Genomic DNA, 21,263 nt, shown 5'->3' with positions numbered 1-21,263 from the left:
TAATAAATTATGCTGTCCAAAGAAATCACTCGTTTGTATTCTATTGAACTTAATACCACCACTAGCCTTGTTTACATAAAGTTAATTGCCCCACTGGAGATACTTATATAAATTACAATCAGGCCGCTGTTAATACCACCAAGTACTTATGTAAGATTCAAATCATCAATTTTCATTCAAGTGTAAATGTGATTACAAAGCAAGTATTTATAGGCTAAACATATACGCTAGATTATGCACATATACGCTACATATCAACATATACGCTAGACAAACATATACGGTAAAACTCAACAACTTGAGGGTTTGATAAATGACTACCACGTGAAAGCAAAATAACAAGTTAACAATTTATTAACTGAAAATTTAATAAACTTGCTATTACTACACAATTGGAAGCTTACTATTATCACACAAATGCGCATTTGCGGCCGAATTTGTGACGGATTTACAGCGGTAATCACTAAGTCAAAACATTAGCAACCATCACAAATCCTGTTGTAGGACAGTTAGCAAAGTTGCAACAAATGAAATTTGGGTGCAAATTTTGACAGAAAGAATATATAAAAGATACTTAATAGTTAATATTTATATGTCTGTTCGTGGCTAAACGATTTTTTCTTTTTCATCTATATGGAGGAATCCAATCAATCCATAAAATTTTTAGACCCAAAATAAAAATAAGGCCCTATTTTGTATATTAGTCTTTCGTATATGTTTAATTTATTCACGACTTAATTTATTAGCTTGTCGGTTGTCTTTTATGTCTGTTTGGGCTCAAGGCCATGTATGTTGAGCCCAATGGGCCGTGAATAATATATGTGGACATGGCATTGCTTCACCTATAAAAGGTGAAGCGTGCACATGCCAATCTTACCAATTCTCTCCTAGTCTCTTCTTTCTTGCCATTTTAGGTAAAACCAACACAAACAAGATCCAAGAACTCGATTGGCTACAAGTGATTTGCGCTAGCTTGTAGTTAGAGATTGATTCAAGAACTTATAGTTGTTTGATCCATTCATAGGACCTACAATTAGTATCAGAGCTTTCGGCTCTACTAGTTGTAGTTCTTGGGTCAAAACCTTGAATTTTGGTTGTGTTTGTGTGTTGAAGACTTGTGTTCAAGTGTTAAAGTGGCTCTACGAGTTCACTTTTGTTATAGTTATGTTTGCAAGCTTGAAATAAGTGTTTAAAAGGTCTTCGGGTCTTTGAAGTTGTGTGTTCTTGGGTTTTTAATGGTGTTTGGATTCAAGAAGATTATGTATTTGTGCTTTAAAGTTTGTGCCACAAAATTTATAAAGTGTTCTTTAGGTTTTGTAGCAGATCAATCGAGTTTCCATAAATAGCTAAAAGTGTACTTGTTTGAAAAAGACATGCAAAAAGTGAAAATTGTACTTGCTAATCAAACCATTCGAATCGAATTCGCAAACCATTCGAACCGAGTTTAGAAATCAATCGAATCGAAATTCAAAACCAAAGGAATCGAGTTTCTATTCGATTCGATTGCTTTTTCAATTTTATTCGATTCAGTATTCTATTTCAATTCAAAAATGAAAGCGGGTCAGGTATTGGGTTCTCGGGGCCGGTTTGCCAAAGCCCGACTCATAGTTCTCTGCCCCTTCCGGTTACTACCGGACTTGTCACACAATCTAGCCTTAAGGTGAAAGAGTAAAAACAACACTAGGGATTTATTAAGGAATTTCCCAAAAATAAAAGACAATCTACTTGATTTAAAATATTTAAGAAAAATTATCTTTGAAGTTGAGGCATAGCCTCGGAGTTGTGTGTGTGTGCATGACAATATAATAATAAACAATAGTTAAATAATTATCTAAGAAAGCTGTAACCAAATAATTTGAACACATAAGACAAACATATAAGCACTTATGAGACTCCTAAGCAGGTTATTAAGGCACCACTAACGACCTATCTTAAACCTTTGGCTCTGATACCAATCTATCACACCCCAACCTTAGGCGGAAATGTCAGGCGTGAGCTGATTGCTAACAGCTCTCAATGTATTATCATGCAAAAAATTTTAAGTGGCAATATCTATTTAATTAAATTGAGTATTCAAACAACCAAGTACATAATCCATAACACACAACAAAACAAATTTATATTTCAGATGATCTTGATTAATATTCTTCTAACTTAAATTCTTCACTAAGTCTTCACCAACTTGCATTAAATTCATAAGATAACCTGCATATGCGTATAAAATAAAAATAATTTTGTTAACACATGGTTGAGTAAGTAAAACACCAGTTAATTTGAGATACAATATAATATATAAAAGAAAACACAAATTGTTCCTGTGACATAGACAATTAAGTCATATCATATAAACAATTCAAACAGATAATAAAATATGGGCTAAACGCAAACTGGTTACCATAAATGAGTTGTCGGTGAAACCAGTGTAATGCGATTGGACGCCGGCCACTACAACAGTCGTATGATTATACTATTACTGTGATTATAATGACGGACCTCTCCGAGTGCGTTCAAATAAGCAAATAAACATATAGCAAGTTAGACACACAATTGATATGCAAAAAGTTTGCTAAAGTGAATACTAAATAATAGACAAGTATAATACGATACGTATATGTCCCCAAAAGGATTAAAAATAAGTAAAAAAGGGAGTGGATTACTCACCTTTAAAAACAAGAGAAAATAATACGATAAGAACGGAAATCAATAAACGTCACGCTTGACGAGATATATCCATGAACAAATCCTAAGTATGAGTAATAATGAACAACTATGGATTAATGACGAGATTCATAGATTAATATAGCTTTAGAAATTAAACGGGTATTTGAAAGTTAAAATAATTTATTTAAAGTTTTATCCTATACAAATTATTAAATTTGTATTAGTAATAATAAAAATAAATATATTAACTTATAAATCTTAAAGTTGTTTTAAATAATAATAAATATTTGTTTATGAAAAATACATTTGTATTATTATTAATAAATATTTCTTTTTAAATTAATATCGTAAATAATGAATAATAAATAATACATAATAATATTTATACAAATAAAATCGTTTATAAAGTACTCGAGCTTATAGCCATATTTTGATATGTTAAATAACAAGATTATACTATCTATTTTACTTTAAAAACCATATTAAACTCTTTATCATAAATATTTTTTTCAAGTTTTTTATAACTATTAAATACATACATACATATGTATGTATATATATAATGCATTTTCAATAGTTAATATACTAACAAATAAAGGCTGCCTAAATATAAAACATCCAAAAACGTGTTGGGGGAGGCTCGAACCCGCGCCCCTAGCTCGTCCAGAGTCTTAATAAATTTTGCACCAACCAACTGGGCTGGTGACTAGCGCAAGTTTGTTACAAAACCAAAAATTTATAAACAATCCGACGAAATAACTCTAAATCACATAAACCATAGTAATCACAATCGGCCAAATCGTTTGACGTTTGGCCGACTGATTATGGGGTTAAAGATTCAAACCTGATGACGATTATAACAGTAAAACCAATTACCGTAAAAGATTAATTACGAGGTTTAATTGATTGATATAGCAGCCGGCCAAGATGAGATTAAGAACACGATACAACAGGCGATGGTAATACAATTCGTTAAGGGGCTTTTGATGGCGAGACTATAAGGATGGTGCAGGCAAGATTAATGGGAATATAACAAACTTATACGAATAATACTCAATTAGGTTAAGACGGTTCATGTTATTATGCTAATTCGTATAATATTGATCCTAGTTTCCTAATCAAAAGTGTTGGTGAGGCCGAATAAGGTGTGAGGAATAATATACATTGATCAATCCAACATTAGAACGAGAATTGAGCTTCTAGAAATCAATTTGGGTATACAAGTTTGGTAATGGGTCATGGATACGGGTTGGGTTAATGGGTAAATGGGTATATGGATTATTATATTCATATTTTTCAAATTAGTCCCTCTACTATGATGTTGGAAACAAAAATGGGTTAAAGGTTTGATTAGGGTTAAAATTGTATATTATCAAAGTTATTATATATATATATTAAATAAATATAATAACAAATAATAATAACTTGAATAACGCGATATTTTATTAATAAAAATCTCCCGAACATAAAAGCGGGTCGGGTAACGGTTATAAAGTATTAAGTGGAAAAATCCGAAATGTTACATTAGTTTTAGTATAAATAGGTGGTTAGGGTTATTGTAATTTGTGTGCTTGGCTTTATAATAATAAAAAAATAACAAGTTGTTCAATCTCGTGTTTGTTTGTTCCATCAAGGGCCTGAAATTCCAACAAAAAGGTATTCCACAACTCATGCATGATCTTGTAGAAATGTAATTTGATTAGCGATGATGGTTTAATTTAGTGATCATGCAGCTGAATCTTCATTTTCTGTGATCGGTCCTCAATTCATTTCACCACATCCACTTAACCTTTTAATCGAGATGTACCGTTGTAGAAGCCTTGGGATCACAGAGATCAACCACAAAATCTTGCTCAAAGTAATATCATGCATGACACAAGCTTCCATCGTCAGTGGTTGACGCTTGGCACCAATGATGTACCGATGCTCAAGGAGAAGGTACTTTTTAGTTTATTTTTTGAAACTATCACTTAGATGTTCTCCGTGGGTTTGTTTTCGAGCTTATTCACTGCTTAGTTGGACATTGTTTTTATTTACAGAATTTGAGTATGATTGCATTTAGAGGTAGAAGTAAAGCCAGTTCAGACATTATATTTAGAACAAAAACCAAACACCTGATCCCGTTTAAGACCTGTATAAGCGTGTTATTGGCTGACAACGATGATTGTGATTTGAAGATAGAAGGCAGATGGAAGAACATAAATTGCACTATTGGAGATTCTTCAACAACAATACTAGCCCAAGTAAGCTAGCTTTCTAATTTTTATTAACATTTTTGACTATATTTATGTATACTACTTGAGTTTCTTAAAACTCTAACTGAACCGAGGCAATGTGACTTGTTATATTGTAGACGAATTCTCCGCAAACGTTGTCGAATTTAGAAGACAAATTCATGGTGACAATTTAACCTTACATGGACTACGCATTTGTGGTTACAATTTTTGTAATTGTTGATGCAATGGAAAACCCTTATGACCCACAAGCTTCTGTTTGGGCTTATCAACTTGCGAGTTATGTTTTACTTGCTACAATTTCATAGAGTGACTGTCATTCTACATTCTAATGTTTTTGGTGAAAATTTGTGTATTCTAATGAACTTAAATATCTTGAACTTAGAGGGGTGTTTCTATAAAACCTGACTATTCTTTAGTTAATTATAGGTAACTTTGGTCATGAAGACAAGTGTGTGATAGTTGATGGACTATTCTTGTACACTTGGGAGTTGGGAGATTAGTCGTTAATAGTCGTTAGCTAAAAGGGGGGGGGGGGGAACCGGAATTAGGGCTAGATTTTCCAGTTTTGATGAAAACTGCAGAGAGTGTCAAAATTTTATATATTGTGAAGATTCATCAAATAAGGTTGATTTCACTTTCAATTTCTCTTGCAATAGTTCCTATTCACAATACTTGTTAATACGATTGAAGCTTGCTTGAGTCTTGTTCTTAATTTTGATTCACTTATGTTCAATTTCAAAACAAGTGGTATTAGAGTCACAATTTGGCTAATCAGTTGAATCTCTTCGTTTATCTGTAATTGTCAATCAAGATGGTGCCGTCTAAGTTTACTCTTGACCTATTCGCCAATAATAATCCATATTTACACGTTGCCCAATGATAATATAAAGTTTTACTTCTATTATGAAATCCCTAATCATCATAGATTTTGCACTCAATTCACATTTGTTTTATACTTAATTTCGCTAGTATGCTTCTTTATTTCATTCATAATCATTAGTTTAAAGGATCTGATCATTATTTTTGGTCAATATTGTGCAACATCTTCTCCATTTTCTTAGCCTTAGACTTTTCCTTTAATTTAGTTTTTTTTTTCTTATTAAGGGCTAAGTTTTATTCAATTTAATATTCTGTTCTTTGTAAGTTTGAGACAAGAGAATTTCACAGAATATTTTTCAATTTATATCATTCATTTTAAGATGGTATCAGAGCAGCAAGTTTCACCCTAAATCCCTAAACCTATTCAAAGGCTGCCATGGCTGCCCATAATAATAGAAAAGGCGAAGGCAATGGAAGAACCATTGAATCCAATGGAAACAAACAAAGTGAATAAACGGATCTATGTACCTTTTGTGAAAGAAAACGAAAAGTAAAAAGAGAATCCAATAGTAGCATGTATTGAAACCGGGTGTGGTGCTAAACCCGGATTAACCCATGATAAATACCAAGTTTTTTTGAAGCATTTCACAAACATCAACCACACCTCTAAGGAGGGAACATCATTAGTAGCCAACATGGCAAGTAAAAGAATCAAGGATGAGGAATGGGTAGTGGATTCGGGTGCCACCGAAACATGACCTATATAACCGACCTCCTTAAGAACATGAAGAAAAATTCTTTTAAGATCCTTTTATCATCCCAAACAGTGAGGCTATTCCCGTCGAAGGAATGGGTGATTATAATTTACCGGGAGGAATCAAGATAAAATGAGTTCTTCACGTTCCAAAATTCTATTGCATTCTCTTATATTTTAACCGATTAGTCGATGATCTCCAATATTCGGTGACTTTATTTCCTGTTTTTTATGTTATGCAAGGGTTAAGTACAAGAAATTTGATTCGTGTGGGTAGATGCAAAGGAGGTTTGTACCGAATGGGAATGATGAGATGGGAAACAAGAGCCATGATGACTATGAATAACATATGGCACAAGTGATTGGGACATGCTTTGAAAGATAAGCTAACCAAGGTCGAGTTTCTCAAAAATACTTTCTTTAAAAATAAAGATTGTGATTCATGTTCCATGGCCAAATATACCATGTCACCTTTTCCCACTAGCATAACTAAAACTTCTTATTGTTTTGAATTAATACATTGTGATATTTGGGGTAAATACCGCATACCTTCATACTCACGAGGCAACTATTTTCTCACAATTTTTGATGACTTCAGTAGATCCGTTGGGTTTACCTCATAAAACACAAGAATGATGCTAGCAAATGCCTAGTTGATTTTCGTAAAATGGCTGAAGTACAATTTGGAAAATATATTAAACGAGTTAGATGCGATAACGGTGGTGAATTCACATCTAACTTAATGATTGAGTTTTACACTAAACACGGAATTGTACTCGAAACAACTTGCCCACATACACCCCAACAAAATGGGTTCGTCGAAAGGAAACATAGACATTTGCTTGAAATGGCAAGAGCGTTAAAATTTGAGGCAAATTTCCATAAGAAATTTCGGGGAGAATGCGTCTTAACAGCCACGCTAACATTATCAATCACTTACCCTATGAAGTTATTGAAAATAAAACCCCTTATGAATTGATTTTTAATAAAATAATGGGATATGATCATATGAAAATATTTGGTTGTCTCGTTTATTTTAAAAATAACGACCCAATGGGGACAAGTTTGAAACGAGGGGAAATCTGATGTGTTCTTAGGATACCACCGGGTACCAAAGGTTACAAAGTATATGATATACAAAGTGATAAAATCATGGTAAGTAGAGACATGAAGTTTTGTGAAGGTAACTTCCCTTGTCCACTATCACTTTAAAAGAAAATAACCAAACTGGTGCTTTTATTTTGACATACTAACTTGGACGGCCCATGACATGGATGAAAGTAACCAAGTAATGGGTTGGAAAAACAAAATCAACATGAGGAGAACCTTGGGCCCACCTAAACTTCTGTTGCCGAGGAAGACGCTGGTCAAAAGGACTCCAATCCAGGTCCAACTCTTGACAACCAAACCCAAACCCAGGTCCAACATTCTTAAAATTTGCAATCTGGGCCTATTGTTGAAGCACCTGAAACAAATAACGAAGTGGAAACTGAACAACACCAATCTAAAGAAGTAGTTCAGCATGAAGTTGTGGGCACTAGAAGCAAAAGAAACAAATCTCGGCCGAAACATTTTGATGACTTTATAGTGAAGCTCTCCCCTTCGGCCGACCACACGCAACCCAAATTAAATCAAGGATCATCAACGGTATACTTTATTGCTAATTTCATTTCTTATGATAAATTTTCCAAGACTCACAAATCTTTCTTAACGGCCATTATATCCAACAATGAGCCAAAATTTTTTTTAAGAAGTTGTTCATGATGAGAGATGGAAAGAAGCTATGATTACAGAAATTTGGGCCCTTGAAGAGAATGGTACGTGGACTCTAGAAAACCTACCAAAAGAAAAACGAGCCATCGACTCTAAATGTGTTTATAAAATTAAATATAAACCTAATAGAGAAGTAAAATGGTAGAAAGCGAGTCTCGTTGCAAAGGGATTCACCCAAATAGAAGGAGTAGATTTTCACGACACGTTTGAACTGGTCGCAAAGTTGGTAACCGTTAGAACTCTTCTAGCGATCGCCGTAAAAAAGATTCGGATTATTCAACAACTGGATGTGCATAATGTGTTTTTACATAGAGACTTAGACGAAGAAGTGTGTATGAGCATACCTCAAGGTTTCTTCAAAGATAGCGAGACATGGGTGTGCCGTCTCCGCAATTCCATCCACGGTTTGAAACAAGCATCACGTAATTGGTATAAAAAATTTACAAGTACCCTTATTGGACTCGAATTCCACCAATTAAAAGCAGACCATTCCCTCTTCATACACAAGAAAGGAGATGCTTTCATTTTAGCTCTCATCTACGTTGATGACGTGATCATAGTAGGAAATGATCCGGTCAAGATTGAACAAACCAAGAAACGACTCAACAGTGAATTTAGCATAAAGGATATTGGTCATTTGAAGTACTTCCTTGGAATTGAGGTAACAAGAACTCCTGAAGGTTTAGTTCTAAGTCAAAGAAAATATACTCTAGGCATATTGAAGGATAGTGGTATGAAATGATGTCGACCAAGCATTTTTCCCATTGAACAAAATCTAAAATTGAGGAAAGGACAAAATGAGCCCAAAACTGATGCTAACCATTATCGACGGCTAGTTGGCCGCTTATTGTATCTGCAAATCACGAGACCAGACATTGCATATACTGTAAATGTTCTAAGCCAGTTTGTATTTGATCCTGCCAAAACCATATGGAAGCAGCTACACGTGTTTTACGATACCTAAAATCTACTCTGGGTCAAGGCATCCTTCGTCCACGAGAAGGATAAACCACTTTAACTGCCTACTATGACGTCGATTGGCTTGAGTGTCCCTATACTAGGCAATATAGGACATGGTATCTTCTCTTATTAGGAGGCGCCTCAATTTCATGGAGAACAAAGAAACAATCGGTTGTTTCACGTTCTTCGGCTGAAGCGGAGTATAGAGCCATTGCCTCTACTATGAGCGAAATACTATTGATGTGATGGCTCCTCTAGGAATTAGATATAAACATCTCAAGTCCTACACCTTTGTTTTGTGACAATCAAGCGGCCCAACATATTGCAAAGAACCCGATCTTCCATGAGCGAACCAAACACGTAGAAATGGATTGTTATTTTGTTCGAGAAAGATTAGAATCTCAAGACATCGTGCCCATGTATATCAAAACTAAAATGCAAATTGCTGATTAATTCACAAAGGGTCTAGGGGCATAGCAACTTCGATCACTACTTTTCAAGTTGGACATCAAAGATTTGCATGCTGCACTTGATGGGGAATAAAGGATTTGGTCATTATTTTTGGTCCATATCGTGCAACATCTTCTCTATTATCTTAGCCTTAGACTTATCCTTTAATTTAGTTTTTTTCTTATAAAGGGCTAAGTTTTATTTATTTAATACTAGTTTTTATCCCCCATATTACGGGGGTTGTTTTATATTATTTGTTTTCAATATTTATTTATTTTTTGAATTTTTATTTTTTTTATTGTATGAAAGTTAATAATATATTTATGGTTTGATGATAAATTGTTTCACAAACAAATGAGATGTTATAACCCGGTTTAAAAGCTATATGGGTTTGATGAGACTCAAAACCCGTTTATTTTTTTACTATAAAATTGATTTTTTAATTATAAATAATATATATCTTTTTTTAAATAAATCAGATATTAATTTTTAGTATATCCCTACTTTATAGGATTTTTATATCAAATATTTGGTGAGATTATATTTTAATTTAATTAGATGTTATAACCCGTTTAAGAAAAATATGGGTTTGAGACCCATGCCCGTGAATTCGGGTCAAATGCATGAGAAGTCTTCATTTAAAAATCAAACAAATCAGGTGACTCCAAAAAAGGGGGAGTGACCACATCACGACACGTAGGATTTTTTATGTTTTTGTTTATATATATTATAGATTTTATTCTTTGTAAGTATGAGACAAGAGAAATTCACATAATATTTTTCAATTTATATCATTGAAATTTAAGATATTGTGAGTAAAATCGAATGAAAAGCCAAATATCTCAGCCGCGAAATACGTGAAAATCGGTTCGGTATATGATTAATCCCAAAAACGAATCTTCCTGCTGTTTATACCATGGACTAATATTATTCATGGGTCCGGCGGCTTTATTGCAATGCAACTGTTTATTATTAAAGATTTCATATTTCACTTGATGACAGATGCAGCACTTTCCTCTTAAATGCAATTAGGGTGTTCACGTGATATATGTACAATGAATATAGCTCAATATTTAGTATCAAGTTGTAGTAAACAATTAACGTAAATATTGCGGATGTAATTTCTTCGCACCAGAGTGTTTGAGTCTGCTCTAGTCCTAGTCAACTATTTAGTCAACGAAGTTATCACTTTATAAGCTTTCCCACAGCTCATGCTCGATCCATCCCATAGAACTACAATAATATTCATTCTTGGTGTTCATAGTAAATTAGTTATTTATTATGGTATTCCCTCCATTTTCTTTGGTTGGTCCTAAGTTCATTGTACCAAATCCGCTTGAAATCATAGTCAATAAGTATCCTGGCAGAAACCTTGTGATCACTGATGTTAATCATACCATTTTGCTAAAAGTAAAACCAAATGACACAACATTCCATTGTCAGCTCATGCTACTCGACGCTCACGACAACCCCATTGCGCTGCTCCGGCAAAAGGTAACTTTAAGTTTCCACTTCTTGAATCCTAGTTGTAAATATTTTCTGTGGTTTGTTACGTAGTCTTGCTGCTAAGTTTAGATAGTATTAATTTCCAGACTATGAGTGCGCATAGTACATGGAATGTATTTAAGGGTGAAAGTAAAAATGAATCGGACCTGATATTTAGCACAAGAACCGACCACGTACTGTTCAATTATAAGCTCAATCTTAACATGACGTTGGCAAACAAAACGAGAAGCAATGGTTCATGTGATATGAGGATCAAAGGGGACTGGGCCAAGGGAAAGGTCACCATTTATATGGGAAATTCATCAACAGCGATAGCCCAGGTAGTTTTCGTACTTTTAACGTTGTTTGATAGTTTTGGCATACAGATTTTGCTAATCAATGTGACTTTTTATTGATCTTGTAGATGCATAAACCGCAAAATGTGAAGTATGTTAAGGACAAGTTCACGGTGACAATTCAACCTAACATGGACTATGCAGGTGTGGTTGCCCTTTTCGCTATTGCGGATGCTTTTGAACACCCTGAGGAGGTTAAAAAAGGTTCTGGTACTGGGGCAGCTGGAGTTGCGTTTGATGTTCTTAATGCTGTTGGTTCACTCGGGAATAGTTAGTTCCATGTTAACTTCAAATCATAAGTTCATTCCATGTATGTGCCGTTGTCGTCGGCAACTATGTTGTTGTCTCACAGTTTACAAATATTCATGTTGTCCCATGAAATCGATCGATCGTTTGTATTACATTGAACTTAATACCACCACTAGCCTTGTCCTAGTAGTGAACTAGTCAAGTGTTACATAAAGTTAATTGTCCCAATGGAGAGTACTTATATAGGTGTTATTACAACCAATTTGAATACTTGATCTGCGTTTGATAAATAGCTAACCAGGTGAAAGTAAATAACATGTTATTAGCTCAAAACCTTAAGTGACTTACTAGTTACTACACAATTGGAAACTTACTATTATCACACAAATGAGCATTTGAGACTGAATTTGTGACTGATTTACAACCTTAATCACGTTTGTCGAAACATTAGTAACGTCCCATCACCAATTCGATTGTACATGAACAATCGCAAGAGTTGCAAATTAATGAGAATTGGTTGCAAAATTTGACAGAAAGAATATATTAAACAAAAAGGGCAATTTAATAGAATAATAATCAAGTTTCAAAAGTTTTCCAATCAGGTCACTTAAGTTTAAAAAGTGTTTTATTTTTTATTTTATTTTTTTGAACAACAAAAAATTGTTTCAATTAAGTCACTCGACTTTTATATTTTATTAAATTAAAGGTTTTAACATTTTTTTAGCCTTTTTCTTTTTTGTTTCACGTAGGAAATCTTTTGTCTTTTTTTTATGTTGACGTTGAGTGGTGACATATGGATTTTATTTTTTGTTTTTAAATTTTAATATAATTAACGTTTTTTTAATTTTATAAACTTAACTACATATATTGCAAATTCCGACCCTCACATCTTATCCTCCATTTCATTTTTGACACAAAACAATCGGCATACTCGATTTAAAGATTTTGTGACCCGATTTGAGAAAAATTTGCATTAGTGACCTAATTGAAACACTTTTAAAACCTTGTTATTACTTTTATGACATTACCCATAAAAATACTGAATTTAGAACTTAATGCCAGTTGGTGGCTAAACGATTAGATACAATGAAAAAATATTAGTTAAAGTTCCTCATATAACGGTCAAGATTTTGTGATCTCAACATAAATGAAAAAAGAAAATAAACTTAGAATTTAATTGTCATTGCAAAGCAATGACAAATAATTAAATTTATTGTTGTAGGATCGCAAGTATTTTAAAAATAATACGTATAGTAATTTCTTGAGCGTTTTCATTTGTAAACTTAGACAAATTGTACTAATTATCATCGTGTATTAGTTAACATTCAATCCATATATATGGTTAAGTAATTTCTTGAGCGTTTAAACCGGGCAGGCTTGCGGTCATTGGCAGTTGGCAATAAGAATAAGGGAAATTTGTATGGGTTAGGCAAAATTAATCTCAATGACTTGTATAATGGGTCGCAACGGTGTCCCGGACACGTATGGGTGTACCAGCTAATATTGAGTGCTTATACATATTTATAATGGGTCATGACATGCATAAGTGGGATATACTTGGATGTAGTGTCTAAGATTGGGTTATATATGGTTGTACGGGTGTTAATGGACCATATTGAGCATAATGACTGAAGAAACACGGACCTACTTCCTACTAATGGGTCCTAGATCCGATGAGTCAACAGGGTAGGATACGGTTAACTTGCCAATACGATATGAACCCAATTGCCCAAAGTCCAATGACGAAGACCTGCAAAATAGACACCGTGAGCTCGTTACGGGAAGGACAAGAGGGGGGTTTTCCCGTAACCACCCTCCGGCGTGAGAATAAGTACTGTTTTGTAGAAGATAAGCACTTAAGTAAATTGAGAGAGTACAATGGGAGTGAATGAATACCTCATGATGATTGAGAGGGTATTTATAGCCGAAGGGTGTGGGAAGGTGATTGGGCCAGCTGTCCCTTAAGAAGATGCCTGCATAACCGTCTGGACGCGTGTCCTTATATGATAGGTTTAGCTTATAGGTTGCATGTACATGTATAACAACCTGGACACGTGTCTCTCTATCATTGGTTAACGGGGTAATACTGGCCATGTGTACGGTTATAACGACCTTGCCACGTGTTACTGGCTGATTGGCCGAAGGATCACGTATTGCCCAAGAAAGCATCTTGGCAAATCTTCTAGAAGGTAATTGGTTATTGACAGCTGTCCCGGAGCATTACCTCGTGGTTATTTACGCGGAAGGATATTCCTTCTTGCGGATGACTTTTGAGGGTGCTGTGATGCTTCCGCATGTGCTATGAGGGTGTTTCTTCCTCAAATGATTATGCGGATGGTTTATATGTCCCGCGGGTGCCTCATGAGGGACTTCTGATTGACCCGCGGGTAGTCCTTAAGGGTATTTGGGTCTTTTTGGTACCCCCTCTATAAGTCCCACAGTCCAGTGTTTCTTCCGTGTGAAGTATTTTATGCGGGTGAAATTCTGGACTTAATGTGGATTTGGGGATTTTTGACTTTGCAAGTTGGTGAGAAATATCTTTTGTTGTTGTGGATAATTGACGGGTGGTCCATGGGACAACCCTTAATTGATTTAAAGCCATAATAATCATGATTTGAATTTGTTTATTTTGTGGAATTAGATAACTACGGTATTATTGGTGAATTGTAGGCTCAAAGGAGGTTCCAGGGCTATTATGGTGTATACCGAGGCAACCGCATAAGCTGAAGATGCGCGAGTGGTCAAAAGAAGTGAAAACGAGAAGGCGCGGTGGAAGTCCACCGTGGCCCACGGTCCAGACCGTGAGCCACGGTCCAAAATGATGATTCAAACAGAAGCCACCGTACCGTGGCTGGTACGGTGGCCGTGGAGCTCACCGTGGGCCACGGTCCATTATTGCAAAAAGACCACCGTGACCCACGGTGGAGACCGTGGGCCACGGTCCAGATCGTAGCTGCCGAATTCTTTTTGTTTATTACTCGTATTTTGGCTGGTTTTTCATTATCCTTCATTCTAAACAACCCTAAGACGAATTTTGGAGCTCAAGATCAAAACTTTGGTGATTATAATCATTTGTTTGAGTTTATGATTCATTGGATTATCTTAATTGAGGTGATGATTAATCAAACAATGTGTGGCTAGTACTCTTTATGTTCTCTCCCGAATTGTAAGGTTTTCTAATTGGATATTTGTTAATCGTTTATGTTATTGGTGAGATAGTATTTTGATCATATGATTATTGTGCTATGGTGATTGTGTGTTTGTTTGTAATTGGTAGTGTGGTATAAATTCGTGTTCTTGACTATCCGTTCTTGGTGCCATAGGCAATCGAGATTTAGTAGAAGAGAATTAGGGTTAACAATACTAAACTGATTTTTGAGTGACAACCTTGCGTTTTTGTAATCCAAGTACTTAGTCCACTACGTGAATATTGACCTTCAGCCACACGAAAAAAGTGTGGCCGTAGGCCTTTAGCCACACACATTTGGTTCAGGTCATATGTGGCCAAAGGTCGCGACACCGTGGGTATGATATGGCCACACACAGTTTTTAGTGGCCTTATGTGGTAATAAGTGTGGCTAAAGTGTACAGGCATTAGTTGCTGGCCATCAAGAAGCCTCTCTAATAAGTGTGGCTAAACGGTAGAAAATGGCCACATGACTATTTACTATGAGTGACCATTGCACGTATAGAGCCACATGAATTAATGTTTCAGCCACATGAATTTTATAATAATGTGGCCAATAGGGTTGTGTTAAGCGTGCATTGTGACCTATACCGTGTGGATATAGCAAAGAAATGACCACTTAAATTTAATAATAGTGTGGCTGATTATATTATATAGACACCGTATATTACATTAAAAGTGGCTAAATATGTTTACTAGCCACTCAAACACTTATTTGTAGATTATAGTGTGGCTGTTGTCTTACCGTTTGTCACACATAATGCTTTTCTTAATTTAAAGTGTGGCTATTGTCAAACTTTTCGTCACATATAGTGAGGTACTGTGTGGCTAATCATATCATATAGACACTGGAGGTTATTGTCAATGTGGCTAAAAATGTGAACTTGCTAGTCAAAAACTCTTTTGTAGTTTGTGGTGTGGTCATTGTCTTACCGTTTGTCACACATAATGCTATTCGTAATTTAAAGTGTGGCTATTGTCAAACTTTTCGTCACACATAGTGAGGTACTGTGTGGCTAATCATATCTTATAGACACTGGAGGTTATTGTCAATGTGGCAAAAAATGTGAACTTGCCAGTCAAACACTCTTTTGTAGTTTGTGGTGTGGCTATTATCTTACCGTTTGTCACACATAATGTTTTTCCTAATTTAAAGTGTGGCTATTGTCAAACTTTTCGTCACACATAGTGAGGTACTGTGTGGCTAATCATATCTTATAGACACTGGAGGTTATTGTCAATGTGGCAAAAAATGTGAACTTGCCAGTCAAACACTCTTTTGTAGTTTGTGGTGTGGCTATTATCTTACCGTTTGTCACACATAATGTTTTTCCTAATTTAAAGTGTGGCTAATGTCAAACTTTTCGTCACACATAGTGATGTATTGTATGGCCAATCATATCATATAGACACTGGAGGTTATTGTTAATGTGGCTAAAAATGTAACTAAACACATTAGTATAAATTCAAAACATGTTTTTTCATAAGTTTAACAAACCCATCAACATACATTCAAAACAGATTTACATTACCAAACCTTCACTAATAAGTTATAAATTCAAAATATTTGAAACTACTACTAATTACTACCGACCTCAAACTTTCTTATAAGCTCATCAGATTGTTTTTACCTCATTTCTTCATTTTCCTTACGTTCTTTTTCCATTTGTTCCATTCGTTGCTCGTTTTCTTCAAACTCGTTTCTTGACTTCCTTTCATTTTCTAGTTCTTTTTCCATTTCGGCTCTAACTTTTTGAACCTAAAATTGTTAAAATATTAGCATCATAAATAATTAAGGGTTAATGTAAGGCGAAACCTCAAAGCCAAGTAGGGGGTGTTCACGGTCCGGTTTTCGCTATTTTTCGTCAAACTATAAACCAAACCGTTGGTAACGGTTTTTAATTTATGTAAACCAAAACCAAACCGTATAACTTTTAAACCGAACCAAACCAAACCGTTACTAACGGTTTGGTTTCATGGACCTAACCCGAACCAACCCGTTTATATATTACACCCACAAAATCAGTTTGTAATTTTCATTTAAATTTTTAGTTATAAACCGAACCAACCCGTTTATGAGTATACCACATGTATATTAAATTATAGTGTTAGCAGTTTTTATGTTGCCACATGTATATGAAATATGAAACGTTCTATTTCATTTGCTCGCCCCTGGTTGATATGTTATACCTAATTATATAACAAAACGAAAAATGATAAAGATAACTTACAAATGCGTGTTCTGACTTTTCCATACAAAAATCAAATCCAACAAGGCTATTAATGTTGAGCTCGCCCACCCAATACTTTTTCTAGCTATCTTTTCTGAAGTGGGTATCTAAGAATACTTCAATCCACTTAACTTTTCGACCATGTTCTTTTTCCTAATAAGAAGTAATATAATAAACGTTAAAGCACAAACAATTATAATTTTTGACCTAATTTTTTAAGATTGAATTTACATATAAAACTAGCTTACCAAGCGGATACGATGCTCATCAAACCCTATTGAACCGCCCGTATGTTGAGATATACTGCCATCATTACTCTCTTTCGTGCGGTTGTCTCTCCCGCTCGCAGACTTTTTTAGCCATTTTTCTGTGTTCCAACCCTATAAAGAGAGAAAAATATATGATACATATATAGGGTAAAAAATATAAAAATAAAAACTTGAATCGACGCATAGCACAACGACCTTCACGCACAATCACATTAGACAACTGTACTAAAAAGTCCTAACATGTATTCACACATCGTATCATGGCAAATCAACCAAACATTCATCATACAACTTAACTTATGATCACTTAGTTCACGAGACAGATTATAACATGTACAAACTTATTTTATTCACTATGAAAAGATGAAGTATAAATTCTACAAAATTTACCACAGTAGAATATTTGAATTAGGTTTCTCAAACAATTTTTATTATATTTTTCTCATGCATACAAAACTAACAATAATTCAAGCATTAAAGATATGTACCAACAATTCAGCAGATTGCACAACAAACACTTGTTTGATGGTTCTATCAACTCATTAATCCAAATTGTGCAAGACCAATTGGGTTGTCTTCAAATCTCATAATACTAATTTTCAGAACTGGAACCAACCCGTTTGGTTTTGTTATTAGGGAGTTATGGTGTCGGAAAGACAGACCAGAATATAACTCCCCAAATCAGCTTTGACCAGTGTTTTTGTAAAATTATAAAAACTATTTAAAACTCGTCCAAAAATTACAAACTTTACCTTTCTGGAAACTAGACTCAGATTACTATATCCTAGAATCAACAATCATTCAATAATCATCGTTTAACATCAAGTTACATACCAATAAATAAACAAAAACGAATCTGTCAGCAATGAAAGAAGATGTACTAAGCTTCAATTACAAGTGAAATACATTGTCACACCCTCAAAATCCACTAACGGAGTTTTACCGTCAGAGGGTGTGAACTAACAGGATCGGAATCATTAGTTATAATCAAACCATAAATAAAGTTTTCAAGCCACGAAAACAACTACCATAAACCAAGTGTTGCGTCACGCAGGATGACCTAAAACCCAATTAATAATAATAGTTTAAAAACGAGTTTGCATAAACAATAGCGTTCAAAGTAATGCATGATCCTATACCGCGCGCCCGCCTCGGCTACCTGAGAATGACATACTAAAAGTGTTAACACGGGGTTGGTGAGTTCACAAGTGTATATACAATAAAGCGATTGCGTTTACGTTTGCGTTTAGCGTTTTGCGTTTAGCGTTCTGCGTTACCGGATAGTGTTAAATCAATTATATATCTATAGGTAGCTAGCCTATAAAGCAAGTATTACTAAGTGTTCGACACCGAAGCTGACTGTTTATCATGTGCCTTGCCACCAGGTCTATCCCGACCATGGTAATGTGTTAACCAAAATTACACCCACTCGACCTCCAGTCGAGCTTAGCGTTGGGTGGGGTTTGTCAAACCCAGTAGTACTACTCAACAGTGACTCGCTATTATCCAATACTAAACGGTTCGATGTGTAGGACTTCAGTTGTTTCGTTTGCCACTTAGCCTTTACAAGTGATATATAATCTAATAACAAAATCTAAAAGCATTTCGGAGTATGTATTCTCCCCCAAGTGAAAAGCGTTTAAAAGAGTTAAAAGGGGAAACGTGAAACTCACTGTTTGCGAAGAATTCCAAAAACAAGTCACCCAAGTGATGCGAGTCGCAGAAAACCCTCACTAGCGTTCTAAAACAACAAGGAGATTTTCTAAGTGTTGGAACTATTATCGAGTCTCTAGACTCGGCACATAATTCCTATGCAAAAATATGTTTCGTGTTTCGTTTGTGAATTGTGTGTGTCTCAACAAACACATTTGTGATACGTTACATGTGTGAACAACTATTTACGTGTCAAGTATTAATAGTGTACATTTCTAGCAATTATTCCCCGCAAGGGCAATTTGGTCATAAACGTAGCAATTATCTAACAACAAGCATGTATCATGTATTTTCACATAGTTCAGCAGCTAGTTTTGTCAAGACAGAATTCTACTTGAAAGATTACTCTATTCAACAGATCATAGCATCTCAAATAATTCACCAAAAATCGTCACAAAGCATACATGAGTTAGGTTTTCAGAACATATTTTATTGTATTTTTATTCCACATAGATTTCGCACAATGATCAAAACATTACAGCAAACTCACAGCAGTTAAAATCATGCGCAACAGAATGTTATTTGTTATTCCCGTTAAATGGTGTTTGGATTCAAGAAGATTATGTGTTTGTGCTTTAAAGTTTGTGCCACAAAATTTATAAAGTGTTCTTTAGGTTTTGTAGCAGATCAATCAAGTTTCCATAAATAGCTAAAAGTGTACTTGTTTGAAAAAGACATGCAAAAAGTGAAAATTGTACTTGCTAATCAAACCATTCGAATCGAATTCGCAAAATATTCGAACCGAGTTTAGAAACCAATCGAATCGAAATTCAAAACCAAAGGAATCGAGTTTCTATTCGATTCGATTGCTTTTTCAATTTTATTCGATTCAGTATTCTAATTAAATTCGAAAATGAAAGCGGGTCGGGTATTGGGTTCTCGGGGCCGGTTTGCCAAAGCCCGACTCTTAGTTCTCTGCCCCTTCCGGTTACTACCGGACTTGTCACACAACCTAGCCTTAAGGTGAAAGAGTAAAAACAACACTAGGGATTTATTAAGGAATTTCCCAAAAATAAAAGACAATCTACTTGATTTAAAATATTTAAGAAAAATTATCTTTGAAGTTGAGGCATAGCCTCGGAGTTGTGTGTCTGTGCATGACAATATAATAATAAACAATAGTTAAATAATTATCTAAGAAAGCTGTAACCAAATAATTTGAACACATAAGACAAACATATAAGCACTTATGAGACTCCTAAGCAGGTTATTAAGGCACCACTAATGACCTATCTTAAACTTTTGGCTCTGATACCAATCTATCACACCCCAACCTTAGGCGGAAATGTCAGGCGTGAGCTGATTGCTAACAGCTCTCAATGTATTATCATGCAAAAAATTTTAAGTGGCAATATCTATTTAATTAAATTGAGTATTCAAACAACCAAGTACATAATCCATAACATACAACAAAACAAATTTATATTTCAGATGATCTTGATTAATATTCTTCTAACTTAAATTCTTCACTAAGTCTTCACCAACTTGCATTAAATTCATAAGATAACCTGCATATGCGTATAAAATAAAAATAATTTTGTTAACACATGGTTGAGTAAGTAAAACACCAGTTAATTTGAGATACAATATAATATATAAAAGAAAACACAAATTGTTCCTGTGACATAGACAATTAAGTCATATCATATAAACAATTCAAACAGATAATAAAATATGGGCTAAACGCAAACTGGTTACCATAAATGAGTTGTCGGTGAAACCAGTGTAATGCGATTGGACGCCGGCCACTACAACAGTCGTATGATTATACTATTACTGTGATTATAATGACGGACCTCTCCGAGTGCGTTCAAATAAGCAAATAAACATATAGCAAGTTAGACACACAATTGATATGCAAAAAGTTTGCTAAAGTGAATACTAAATAATAGACAAGTATAATACGATACGTATATGTCCTCAAAAGGATTAAAAATAAGTAAAAAAGGGAGTGGATTACTCACCTTTAAAAACAAGAGAAAATAATACGATAAGAACAGAAATCAATAAACGTCACGCTTGACGAGATATATCCATGAACAAATCCTAAGTATGAGTAATAATGAACAACTATGGATTAATGACGAGATTCATAGATTAATATAGCTTTAGAAATTAA

At 34.7% G+C, this 21,263-nt stretch overlaps 2 protein-coding genes across 2 annotated transcripts in view; both read left to right on the top strand.

The window, feature by feature from the left end:
• Nucleotides 1-21,263, top strand: part of LOC143559971 (protein LURP-one-related 15-like) — a 125,686-nt gene that overhangs the window by 606 nt on the left and 103,817 nt on the right. The window lies entirely within an intron of this gene.
• On the top strand, nucleotides 10,506-11,770 carry LOC143559658 (protein LURP-one-related 10-like). Its single transcript, XM_077048168.1, has 3 exons — nucleotides 10,506-11,148; nucleotides 11,247-11,480; nucleotides 11,564-11,770. Exons 1-3 carry the CDS (start codon nucleotides 10,936-10,938, stop codon nucleotides 11,768-11,770), a joined length of 654 nt encoding a protein of 217 aa, XP_076904283.1. The 5' UTR covers nucleotides 10,506-10,935.

The sequence above is a fragment of the Bidens hawaiensis genome, unplaced genomic scaffold (assembly GCF_021521415.1).
Source record: "Bidens hawaiensis isolate Kalapana, Puna unplaced genomic scaffold, B.hawaiensis_p1.1 tig00001093_1, whole genome shotgun sequence".
NCBI lineage: Eukaryota > Viridiplantae > Streptophyta > Magnoliopsida > Asterales > Asteraceae > Bidens > Bidens hawaiensis.
This window is presented reverse-complemented; position numbering and strand designations above follow the sequence as displayed.

Bases quoted from the DNA above. Each gene is read 5' to 3' on its own strand.
- LOC143559658 (XM_077048168.1), top strand. From the start codon at position 10,936: ATGGTATTCCCTCCATTTTCTTTGGTTGGTCCTAAGTTCATTGTACCA. The intron at 11,149-11,246 runs GTAACTTTAAGT...ATTAATTTCCAG, and splicing joins TTGCGCTGCTCCGGCAAAAG to ACTATGAGTGCGCATAGTAC. The intron at 11,481-11,563 runs GTAGTTTTCGTA...TTGATCTTGTAG, and splicing joins CATCAACAGCGATAGCCCAG to ATGCATAAACCGCAAAATGT.